This window comes from Heliangelus exortis, chromosome 6, assembly GCF_036169615.1.
Source record: "Heliangelus exortis chromosome 6, bHelExo1.hap1, whole genome shotgun sequence".
Taxonomy (NCBI): domain Eukaryota; kingdom Metazoa; phylum Chordata; class Aves; order Apodiformes; family Trochilidae; genus Heliangelus; species Heliangelus exortis.
In genome coordinates this window covers 12,928,399-12,941,185 of record NC_092427.1, presented here as the reverse complement: position 1 = coordinate 12,941,185, position 12,787 = coordinate 12,928,399, and the positions used below count along the sequence as shown (strand labels likewise).

The window sequence follows — 12,787 nt, the reverse complement described above, 5'->3', positions numbered from 1 at the left end:
GTCCTCATGGGCAGAGGCAGGTGAGGGATTTTCTGATGAAGCCACTTGACTCCCAAAATGCCTCCCAGCCTCAGGCTCCAGCTTCCCAAGCCCTTTGACCCCAGGCTAAGGTGCTCTTGCTCCTGTTTGAGACCGATGCACTTCAAAAGCCTTGTTGAGTGGAGGGCTGGGTGGAGCTGATGACCCAAAATACCATTTCCCCTTCCTAAAGCTGGGCGTATACCAAGCCTGTGTGTCTGTGTGGTAAAAGAATATGAACAAAAAGTGCTGAGGGATGCAGTGGTTAAATTGAAACATGCTGTGGCAGGATGAAAGTAATCTTGTCCCTTACCAGCCCTTATTGCTTTGGGGCTTTCCCCCCCCTCCCCCCCCCAAGTGGCTGCAATCCATGCTGTCTCTATCTGTGCTTTAAATAGATAGATTTTTATGCAAAAAAGCATGTCGTGACATCATCAGGGTAAACCACCCCATGTTGTATTCTAGCTCATGATAATATATAAGAATATCTACAGTTGTCTTTGAGTTAAAATTTAATTTTGCAGTACCCTTGAATGTACTGAAGCATGTGAAAAAGGCCCATGAGTAGAGTGAATGTCCCTTAGGGAGGACTTAGCAGTTCAAAGAAGGGTCAAATCCAAATTTCTTGCCCTATTTGTGAGTCTGGTACATTAAATATGATGCAAATGAGAGATTTACCTGAGTTGCCAACAATAAGGCAACTGCTCTTTGGTGTTTAAAAATAATGGCACTATGCAGGCAAATGAATCGCATGTGAGATATGCTGTAAGGTCAGGGCAACACAATGCTGCATCCCACTATTTCTGAGAAAAGACTGATTTTTTAATTTTTTTTTTCCTCCATTGTGACATTGCAGCAGAATAGCTATGTGGTGGATGGTAAAAAAAAAAGGTCTGTAGGGGATTAAAACTCAGGAGAATCTGAGCCAAGGAAACTATTAGCACAGGAGAAGAGAGTGATTGAATCAAAATGTTCCCTGGAAGAGCTGATCAGGGATTCTGCTTTGAAAGTTGATCCTGATTTGACCTCAAGAGTCTGGACTCGGAAACCTTGTCCTGTTACTCTGCTTTGTTCAGTTCATTTGTTATCTTACCTGTGAAATGGCCCTTCCCTTTGCCCAGGTAACACAGATGTCCTGTATCTGTGTGGGAGCCAGTGCTCTGTGCCTCAGTAGGTACAACTGCATGGAGCACCACTCACATTTAAGGAAAAGGCAGGGTGTCCAGTCCCAGTATATGAGGAGAACCTGTGGTGATATCAGTGTTTAACTAATGTTTTATCCTCATGTTCCATCAAAGTGCCTTATCTGACCCTCTCCCAGTACAGGGTGCTGTGTTTGCTGTCTGTGTTGCTGCAGGGAGAGAGGTCCTCAGTGGGCTGGGTGCAGCCCAGCACATCTCATCTTCCCTCTGGGACAGCATCCCCTCAGGGAATCTGACTGCACAGCTCTAGAAATCTGTTCATGGCAGCCTGATGATTAGACAGAAGGCATTATCTTTGGGATGGGGCACTGGGAGGCTGAGTTACCTTCAAGGCTGACTTCTGAAATAAGTATAACTGTGTGTGGTGTGTTTCTCCCATGTGAATGCTAGAGCCAGTTTGTAGGGCAAAAGCAGATGTTACTGTTTAATGTGTGTGAAAGATGCTTTGTGGCAGTGGCAGCAAAGGGCATACCTCTCCCTTTTCCTTTAACTGGGGAAAGACTCTGCTGTTGCTTTTCTTTTTCCTTTTTTTTTTTTTTTTTTTCTTTTCCTCAAATGGAAATTGATTTTTTTCAGGTTTTATCTTTTCCTGAAGCTGTCAGTGAATTTCTGATGTGATTGCACAGAGGTAGCAGTAGTTGGACCCCCACTGTTTGCCTCCTTCACTGGAGGTGCTTCACAAGAGCACAAAAGGCTTTTGAGGTATGATTTCCCATTGCATACTAATCCAGTGAAGTGCTGTAGACTCACTTGCTGGCACAGTTTAAATCCATAATGCAGCACCACCTGCCAAACCACGGGACATAATGGAAGTGTTAATGAATGTACATATATACCCTCCCACGCTGCAGCAGGCTGAATGACTTAGAAGTTGAGGCGGGAGTTTAGAATGAGCATAGAAGGAACCAGGCTTAGGGTATCCTTATGCAGGTCTGTGCTGAAAATGGGGGGTGATGGATGGCCACAAGGGTCTGAAATTGTGTCAGCTGACTCATAGGGTGCTTTCAAAGTTGTGTTGATTTTCAGCTGCTGCTCTCTGATGTATGGAATTATCCACTTGTGACACCTAAGAAGAAACTTGAGTGTCCAACAGTGAATCACAGGTACTGAGGAGCACCAGCTGGGACCCCTGTACATCTTTTTCAAAGGGGTATCCTCACAGATGCTTCTCTCTGGTGCTGGCAGGTTGAGGACTTGAGTCATGTGTGGGTAAACTGTTCCTCAAGGGTGGTTTGGCCAGTTGCCCAGAGCATAATGTGTGTATGTGAGTTTGCCACTGGGAGGGCTTGCCCAGGCTGGCAGGGAGCAGGAGGAGGACAGCAGAGAGAGAGCTGGCAGCTGAGAAGGTCGCCAAAGAGTGGAGATGAGGTTCTGGGACTGTCCTGGCAGGTGCCTGGGATGCTGATGGAATAAATGCACTCTGTCCTCAGGCGGGCTCATGGGGATGCTGTGGCTTTGCAGAGCCTTGTGTCACCATATGTAGGGCAGAGGAGGGGGTTTCCCTGCCCCCTTATCCTTCTTCTCGCCCTGGTAATCATCCCTGAGCTCTGCTCATGCTCCTCTTTCAGACAAATGTGTTGGGTTTGCCAAGTATGAAGTCTCCTCCCCAGCACATTGTACGTAAATAAGAGGCTCATGCTCTTGGCAGACACTGTAATGAGCCTGGAAAAAATGAGTGTTATGGGTCTTGGGCCAGTGATGAGATCTTGAAGTCTTCTAAGTGACAAAGTAATGACATGGACCTGAGAAATTCCTGGAAAATAGCCTGCCACGTAGTTCTGGGATTTAGAGTCATGAAATTCTACCTAAAAATCTGCCAAGTGCCTACTAGGGTAAACCTGGTAGATGGTGTGTATATGAACATGGGAGATGGCTCTTCCTTCATCTTCTGAAGCCCATGCTTGTGAAGCTTTACCAAGGCTCCCAGGTCACTGACAAGGATGCTCTGTGCAGTTCTGTACCTGTAAATGAGTATTAAATGAATTGCAGGGAGCTAGGAGGGCTGTCCTTGACCCAGGAGCCTGTGCAAATCGAGAGCCCTACAAGCCTGCCCTGTGCCAAGGGGTGTAAAAGTGTTGTAAAAACATCTGTGCTGCCTCAGGTCACAGGGAACACTGCAGTGCAGAGAGGGAAATGGGCAATCTGTCTGCTTTTCCATAGACTATGGACAACAATAGTCTTTTTGCCTAAAAAAGGACATAGCCATGAGTCAAGTTTCGGAGAAGATTTGTAGAAGAGTACCTTCTCATCACCTTCACTCATCTGCCCCTAGAGGGGGAGCATCGTCCTGGGACTCAGTAGAACTCACCCATCCAGGGACCTTCACAGCCTTCAGCTGTCTGAAGAGATGCAAAGTGCATTTGCCAGGAGGGAGACGGGAGTCTTTAAAAAGCCATTTACATTCTGAAAGACAGCTGGTAGCAACACTGGAGATGTAAAAAGCATTAAATACCAAATTGAGCCTCACTGGAAGACAAGCTTGGAGCCAAATGCACCATGATAATTTGCAGGAGGTTGACTGGAATGAGATGGCCCCTGTACCCTTTCTGTCTCCCACGCATCAGTAGGTGCTATGAATCTGTGCACTGGCTCAGCTGTGCCTGGCCTGTGCACAGCATCATGACTGTAAGACCACAGCACAATGAGCCATCAAGGAGCTGTGTGGAGAGCCTGGCCAGGATTCTGTCAAGCACCCCTTGTTTTGGCAGGGGGCTGTGGAGCTGTGAGGATAGTCTGTGTTGGGCAGGTCTTGTCCGTGCCTGGAATCCCCCCACAGCTCCATGCTGCAATGCACAGATTGGTGTTGTGGACCACTTCTGCCTGCCTGAGGTGATGCTGGCCAAGGCAGGGAGGGCTGTGCCACACACATCTGGCTGTGCCACCAGCAGCAGGGCCACCATGCAGGTGGCAGAGTGTCTCACTGCAAACCAAGTGCTGCTGCAGCATTGGACTATTGCTTTGGAAACCTTGTTGACCAGTATGAGAGCAGCAAAACCACCCAGGGCAGTGGATTTGGGGTCTTTTTATTGGTGTGTCAGCAGGCTGGGATATATAGGAGGGAAGCTGCCCATTTCCAGGGATTGTGCGAGCAGGAAGGGCAGCTATTGGAATTCGAAGCTGCTTCCTCCACTGTAAATTTGTTCTTGTTGTGTTATCTCTGGCTGGGCAGGGCAGGAGAACATCTTGGCTATCTGATTTTTTGGTGCAGTATGTTTAGGTCAGCTTCATCAGTTCCATGATAACATAGGAGAGGCATTCCTGGCCTCACTAGCAAAGAATTTTCTAGAATAATACAGGAATCTGTCATCCCCAGATGTCTCCCAAGAGCTTTGGAAATAAACGAGTGAGGAAAGGGGTGGTGGATTTAAACACAAGAGAAGTGATGGAAGTAAAAGTAGCTGAGCCATCTGGATCCTCAGGCCCCAGTTAGTGTGCCCCATTTCACAAAGGGCCTGGGTCAGCCTCCAGCAGACACCCTGAACTGGCAAACAACAGTTTTAATCAAGGTCTGGGAGACCCCAGAATGGAGCTCATGGAGCTGCTTTCTGGTCATGTGTCTGGATTCTCCTGTGAAACTGGTAGCAGCAGTGCTGTAGCCCTACAGATGACCCAAATTTAACCTAAGTATTGTTTTTAATTGAAATAATAATAATTTGGCTCCTGCATCAGACTGTTGGCTTGTCAGAGTGACAGGAACCTTCTTATGTATTTTGAAAAGGGCACAGCATCGCTGAGGGGAGCAGGCTGAAGATTAATGGAGTTGTGGGAGATGGAGGAGGAGCCGGGGTGGGGAAGTGGAGTTTGCTTGGGGTGACCTGTGTCAGCAGGGCTGATGTGTGCTGTGCTGCATTTACAGACACATCAGGACTCTGACCCCAATGTGGCCACAGGAAAGCTGCTGCTCAGTGCCACAGCGAGGGCTCCTTCCTATTGCTTAAGGATTCGCAGCGGGGAGAGACAGGGGACCACCTGCTACCTAAGCAATTTCCAGTGACATGGCTTTTTATTATTATTATTTGTTCAGACTATAATTCCATGTTTCCTGAAATAACTACCAAGTATTCATCAGGCAGCTTCTGCCTTTAGCTGCCTTTTGTCTGAATCTCAAGTGCTTCATTACTCCCCCGGTGCATTTTCTTTCTCTTACAGTAAATCTGAGCAGTGTCTGTGTGGTGGGGGAGGTGATGTGATCTTGAGGGGAAAAGGAAAAAAGGTTTGGCTGGCACAGAAAGCCAGTGAGGAGTTCAGGTACAGCCCTCAGGTACAGCATCTTTTTGCACTGGAGTAGAATTCAGAAGGTCACTTCCAGGATCCACACCTATGTCCCCCAAATTCAAAACCCAAACAGTTGCAGATGTTTATTGCTGGTTTGAGGATTTTATTTTTAAGCAATGGTTGGTTTGGTTTTTTGGTTTTTTTTTCTCCTTGTTAGCAACAATCTGATGGTGCTTTGATCACTGCTCCAAAAGGAAGTGACTGTAATTTCCTTTGCAGATTTTGCCAGGTGCTGGGTTCCATCAGATGTCCTGGAAGCTGATGAGAGTTGAGAGTGCTCTCACCTGGCAGGATCCTCCATACTAGAAAACCTCAGAGTTGAAATTTTACTTGGGTTTTGAGCAGCTTAATGCTAGCACTACAAAGGCTGACAGGCTCTGGCTTTCCATGTGACAGATCTTCTCCACACTGACTCCTCACTGAAGACTTGCATGCAGTCCAGCTTTTACATGGTGTGTCCTTTTTGAGGCATTCACCAGGCAGAAAATCTGACAGACTGAAAAAAAAACTGGCTAAGAGTTAATCATCTTTATTTAATAATAATTGGCAGTGGTTGTTCTTATACCTACAGGTCCTTTGACTCTTGAAGGCTTGGGGCACGGTCATGCCTACTTGAGGGAGAAATTCTTGAAGTTCATTCAGTCCTCATCAGCATGACTCAAGGGAGGCAGCTGCCTCCTGTATTTCAAGGATTCTCAGTAACTCCCAGTCCAAGGGATCGCCTGAAACACATAAAGCTGAACTATTTTGGTACCTGGCGAGTGTCTCTGGGTGTGTCACGGTGGTTGTGTGGCTGCAGCCAGCAGTCTGCAATAGTAACAGAGAGGGAAGTGTTCAGATCTTGCAGAGGTTCAGCCCTGGAGGCATTGCAAGGAGTTGCTAATGCTTGCAAAGTGGCCGGGTAAAAGGGTGTAAATGAGTGAGATGTGGGTAGAGGAAGAGTTATTAATTGCAGCTGTAGGAGTAGTTGGCAGCCTCAGCAGCTGTGAGACTTCCTCAGCCTCAGGTGAGGTCGGTGTCTTCAGGTACACAGAGCTCTGGCAGGGCACATGTGAAGAGCTGTCCGTGGACCAAAGGAAGCCAATGACAGAAAAATTCCCTTGGCCCATGGGCTGATGGAATTGATCAGCACACATACGTACACTTCAGTATATGCTAAATCTCAGCCTGTTGGCCACAGGCTCCCTAAAGTTGTCAGTTTTGGAGAGCTGCAGCAGAGGAGGAGGGAGCTGGTGGTTCCCACAGAGCCTGTGCTGCAGCTTTTGCTTGACGTTTATAAGAGAGTTAAGCAATTTGTGTCACGTGTTGCCATGGAGACTGTAAATCACTGTCAGGGAGCTGGTGTCTTTAATGTCACTAACCTCCCCTACAAATCCAGGGCTTGATTCTGAGCTTGTTGACCTGCTTTGACATGGGAGCTCTGCTTCCAGGAGACCAGAGCTGGAACTGGGGATAGGGGTGCTTGTACATCCAATATCAAATATATGAGGTCGATTTTGTTACTGTTGTGTGTGGCCACACCTTTGTTCAGATGAACAGAAATTAAAATTATTTACACAGAGATCTGTCCCACTTGCATCCAGGGGAAGTTTGCAACAAGGGTAGGCGTTAGATACACCATCTGCATGTGTTGTGGTGACCTGTTGGGGCTTCGTGGTCCAGTTGCACCAACGAAGCTGAATTTCCCCATCTTCATTCTTTTTTTGTATTGCTTGGCTGCTCCAAGGGAATAGTTCAGCCCTTCTCTTCCATCCACATATCCAGACAGGTAAGTGGGGGTTTATGCAGTTTATTCTACACCCATTAAAAATGCTTCTTGGAGAAGAGGCTCAGTCTCAGTGACACTTTTGGGTCAGCCTTTGTCTTTTTTCCTTGCGGTCTATCCCCGAAGTAGCCACATTTTTTACTGTCTCAGCATTACTGACTTCTGCTGTCAGAACACAGATCTTGTCAGTGTGTACAAAGTCAGTAGTATAAATCAGTATAAATCAGCCTCCTTCCAGTGACTGAACCAGAGCCCTGACAGCATTTGTCAGCATAGGGTATGGATCCTTGTCTTGGCTCCTTCAAAATAAACAACTATATAAATTGCAAGGTGATTATCATCAGAGCTTATTAGCGTATTACCACACGCTGCTTTGTATTCAGACAATAAATAAAAAAGTTTGTGCTTCATTTTTCTCAGTCAGATCTACAGAAAACACACTTATTCTTGCTCCAGTCTGAGGAGGACTGTCAGTACTCTTGCCAAAAACACATGAAAATCATCCCGAGTCTTGTGCACTCACCTGTAGCAATGTAACCAGCCCCTGTGGAAGTTCTGCTTTGGAAGTGTTTAAAGTTTTCCAGGAGGTGGCATATGTTTTTTTTAAGGTTTGATTTATTGGTTGTTTTAGATTAGAATCTTGTCAAGGCATGAGCTGTCTTCTTGCTTTGGTTACCAGGGCAGGTGGAGGTGTAGAGGGACTGAAGAATTTGGCTTTTGGAGGATTTATGTCCTGTATGTTCACATTGGGAGCATGGGATCTGCCATCTCAAGAGGAGTGTTTCCATGAGCAAAAGAAACATCTCTGCAGAAGCAGCTAAACTTCAGGTTCTCAAGTTTTCATCTGTTCATGCTAGCATCACCTAAAATACAGGGGGTTGTGCTCAACAAAACGGTCTACAGTTCTTGACTTTTTTTCCAGTTCAGTTCTTGCTCTTCTCCCCAAGCAACATTATATTTAGTCTGGTAGCTTAGATGTACATTATGACCAAACTTCTGGAAACAATGGGAAGCAAATGCCCTTATTCAACCCATAAGCATGTTGGGTAGAGTCACAGTTTGTACAATGGGCTAAATATTATCCTAGTACTTTGGGGAGCATTTCATGCAAGATAAGCTCAGGGCTTCTTATGAGTGCATTAAAGGGGCTTTTACAAAATGTCAGTGAGAATGTAATGCTTGTCTGCTGAGCACTAGCTTGTGTGTTTGTGATGAGGTCAAAAATTGTGCACAAATGGGGTATGGTTTTCACATCCATGGCCTATCCCTCACTGTGTCAGTAACAATCAGTCTTTCATACTGCCTGCCAGAGCCACCCTGCCATGAAAAGAAGAATTGGGTGAAATTTTGGTCATCAAATGTGTTTGGGTGGGGGTAGGGGTTAGCTAGGATCTCTGTCCTAAAGAGCCTGTCAGGATTGTCAGACCCAAGTGGAGCTAGTGAAGAAAAGTTGGTCTTCCAAGCAAAAATGAGAAATCTAGTTGAAATTCATACGTTTCCAATCCCTATTGGGAAATCCTCCAAAAGCTTGTTTGGGGTAATAGGGATACAGATCAAGATGCCAATAGTTTGTGGAGATTCCCTTTAAAGCAGTCCTCATCTCCACTCAGCATTGACCCCAGCCAGTGCCTGCTGCCCAAAAGGCATGAGCAAAACCAGAATGGGTAGCAGCAGGTTCCTGCTACACCAGAGCTGCTCCCACACTGGGCAGCTGGCATCAAGAAAACCAGTGCCAAGAAAATCCAGTGCTCTCTTGAGCTTTACCGTTCAAATCTAGGAGGTAGCCACCCATTTTCCACGTGATCTTAGTGAGCATCACTGCTGCCCATGGCCCAGCCCTCCCTGGCATACATACAAAACCAGTGGCCTGGCTGCTGCTTAAATAAACCATCACTGCTGTTGGGTGTTAAAATGGGCCCTTCATCAGTGCCTGCCTCTTCTCTTTTAACTGCACAAGTGTGCAACTGCCCAGTTGCAGCCAGTGAATCTTTTTCTTCTTTCTTTTAAAAGTCAGTTCCCCTGCGGCTCAGGCGGGCTAAAGGGAGTGGTGTGACCACAGTGCAGGGGAAGCTGCTCTCCAGGCTCTCCACACCACAGAAACCTATTTATTTGAGGCTATTTGCATTATTTATTTATTTTTTATAAAAAAGTAAAACAAAAAAACCCGCAACCTACCTGGTGCTCCTGGGGTGTTGCCATTTTGTTTTTATTTCTCAAACTTGAACATGAGGGAGAAGAGAGCAGCTAAGTGTGTTTTCAACTGCTGTCAGAGCCAAGATTGGACCTGTAACCAGTTTCGTTCATCACTGCTGGTTCTGCCTGCAGATCTGGGCCCAGGATGTAACACACCATTTCATGTTTGGTGTAACCGCTCTGGCTTCTCAGTGTGATTTGGTCACTGGCTACTAGAATTTATGTGGAGCTTGACAGCTGCACTGAGCCAGGGTGATTTCTGTCATGTCTAACCCCTCTAGGGAAGATACTCGGGTTAAAAAAGTTTTGTCCATGCATTTGGTGTCAATTAATGATCTTTGTAGACAAGGCAGAAGTAAACAAGCCACAGCAGTGGGGTTGTCTGTGCTTCGAAGTGATGGGTCCAAGTTGTGATAGAGGTGTTGGGAAGGGCAGGTGCTGCCTCTTCTCTCCAAAGGGACTTTGCATGACAGTACTGCCTCATGTTGCTCTCTTTTCATGCTGTCAAGTGACTGGAGGCCATTTCTTTCTCCAGCAGGTTTAGGACACTGGCAGCATGGCTACAAGTGCTGTTCCCAGCGAAAACCTTCCCACGTACAAGCTGGTGGTGGTTGGAGATGGTGGTGTGGGGAAGAGTGCTCTCACCATTCAGTTTTTCCAGAAGATTTTTGTGCCAGACTACGACCCAACTATCGAAGACTCCTACCTGAAGCACACAGAAATAGATGGGCAATGGGCAATTCTTGATGGTAAGCAAGGTATTCTTGTGGTCCTCTTTCCCCTCTAGCTGAGTATAAGTGCAAAAAGACCTTGGTACTTCCCACAATGTATTGTGCCCTTGTGTCCCTCCTACTCTGCTGTGGGCTGCCAAGAATTTGAGTGCAAACTGTGAACTGTGGGGGTTGGTTTGCTGCTGATCTCCAGCAAAGCATCTGCTTCCAGTTGTGCTGGTTCCAGTTCTTCAGAGAAATGTTTCTTGCAGGAATGTAAATACCTATAGATCATAGACATTTTAGGTGAAGGGTGAACTACAGCATCTATCCTACAGACAGATGGTGGATGATGGAGCTGGGGTTGTTCAGCCTGGAGAAGAGAAAGCTCTGAGGAGACCTGATAGTGACCTTCCAGTGCTTGAAGGGAGCCTACAGGAAGGCTGGAGAGGAACTGTTTGTGGGGGTCTGTAGTGAGAGGACAATGGGCAATGGTTTTAAATCAGAGATGAGTAGATTTAGATTGGATGTTAGGAACAAGGTCTTTACCACAAGAGTCGTGGAGCAATGGAACAGGTTGTCCAGGAAAGTAGTTGAGGCCCCATCTTTGGAGACATTCAAGGTGAGGCACAACAAGGCTCTGAGCAACCTGATGCAGTTGAGGATGTCCCTACTTACTGCATAGAGGTTGGACCAGGTGACTTCTAGAGATTCCTTCCAACCCAAACCATTCTGTGATTCTATGAAGTGGCTATTGCTAATGATACTTCATTGCAGTTAGGCTCATCCCCTGTGAAATAACAGAGAGTGGAAAACTGAATGAGGATTATAACCAAAAACATCAAAACTGTCATCCACGGACAGTGAAGAATTGTAATACCTCCTAACTCCCATCATTAGCTGTGATGTTTCCATATCTACTTTTCTGTTGCATTTAAATATAGGTAGGATACCAGTCTGGAGAGCTGCTGTAACCAAGATATTTCAGATCTTTGAAAGAAACCCACACTTTTAAAACCAAACAACAAAAGACAAGCAAACAAACTGGCTACCCCCCCACAAAACCACAAATAAAAACAAGCAAGCAAACAAAAAATCTTGATTCTGCAGGTGAGGAAAAAGCCCTAAATTACCTAAAGCTCCAACTTTGTGCAGCAAGAGATAGACTGACCACAGCCATAGGGGAATCTTGCTGTTAAATGTTAGAAGATTTGTTTGGCTGTATACAATTAGTTAATGCATAAAAGAAAGCAAATGTTTCGTGCCAGGTGTTTTTGTATGTGGCCACTAATGCAACTAAAATAGATTTAACCTCACTTACACTATACCAGGTTGCCCAAAACCTCATCCAGTCTGGCCTTGGACACTTCCAGGGAGGGGACATCCACAAATGCCCCAGGCAAAATTTGCAATTTATTGAGTACAAATAGCTCCAGAGGCCCTTAAAGAAGCATTTACTCAGTGTTTTAGTAAAAACACAAATAACTTAATCTTGCCAAATTTTTTTAATTTAAATATCTTAGTAGTTGATAGCTGATATGAGGGAATATTTGTGAAGTGGGTACCCAAATGTATCTCTTGTAGTTGCCTGCATCAGAGGTACCTGCTCTCAATTAACCATTACCTAATGTACCTGTACACCTTATTTTTAAAATGCCAGTGTCGTATAAAAGAAAAATCCAATCCCTTTGTAAACAAAATCCATTTTTATTTTTCAGTTCAGGATCCATGTGTCTAAAATGAGTAACTTTATCTTCACATGCCCCATGTTCTGATAGAACTGTACCAGCTGCTGTACACATTGGTGTTGGCTGAAACAGCATATTTTTTGTAAATTATTTGAAAGTAGAAGAGGAATCTTTCACTGGATATTTGGAATTGTTGTTTAGTAAAAAAAAACACAAAAAACAAACCCTGACCTGGGGTGGGAATGAGGAAAGAGGTTCTTCTTCACCAAACAGAAACTCAACCCCCTGGTTTTTTAATAAAAAGCCCTTTTTTTGCTCAGGTGGAATTTAGTTTAGTGACTGTACTTGGGCTGAAATCAATTCAGCTGTGGCCTTGAATGGCATGTTGGGAATCCCTGACTTTCAGAGTTCATGGGCCCACAGATGCTTTGCAGCCCTAGAAGTGAAACTGCAGCTTCTCATTCTCTCTTTCCTACTGCTTGAGATTTTGAACAATAAAAATTTTGGAAGAAAGGCCATGTTCTTCCTTGGAAAAACATGTGAGCCTTTACCATCTGCCCCACAGAAACAGGGTGTAAAGACTTTCACATGTGCCTTGTGCCACAGCTTTCTGTCACACATTTTGGATCTAGGCCATTCTCAGAGGTCACCATATACTTGCACAGCTGCTCTTGCTGTGGTTACATGTGGCTGCATGAATCACTTACGGTGTAAAATTAGGGACAAACATGATAGGAAGGATTAAGATGCATCATGATAAATTCTAGACTTTCCAGTTGTCCTTTGTGACCAAATCCTTTACAAGCTGATGTTTCATGCAATGCTTGGTGGGATGAAGAAGCTGCCAACACCCCAAACAGTTTTAGAAGATGAGACTACAAAGTGTGATACAGTGTGAGGAGCTCCTTAAGTTTGCAAATAAGTTTTCAGAAATTA

At 45.4% G+C, this 12,787-nt stretch overlaps 1 protein-coding gene across 5 annotated transcripts in view; it reads left to right on the top strand.

Moving 5' to 3' along the window:
• The window catches only part of MRAS (muscle RAS oncogene homolog), a 38,804-nt gene that overhangs the window by 10,022 nt on the left and 15,995 nt on the right, over window positions 1-12,787 (top strand). For 3 of the 5 annotated variants that reach the window (XM_071746752.1, XM_071746749.1, XM_071746751.1), the window contains one exon: window positions 9,989-10,202. In XM_071746752.1, coding sequence (XP_071602853.1) covers window positions 10,010-10,202 — 193 coding nt within the window. In that variant the 5' untranslated portion in view covers window positions 9,989-10,009. The remainder of the gene's footprint in view (window positions 1-9,988; window positions 10,203-12,787) is intronic. The other 2 variants (XM_071746753.1, XM_071746750.1) reach the window with 1 other exon arrangement.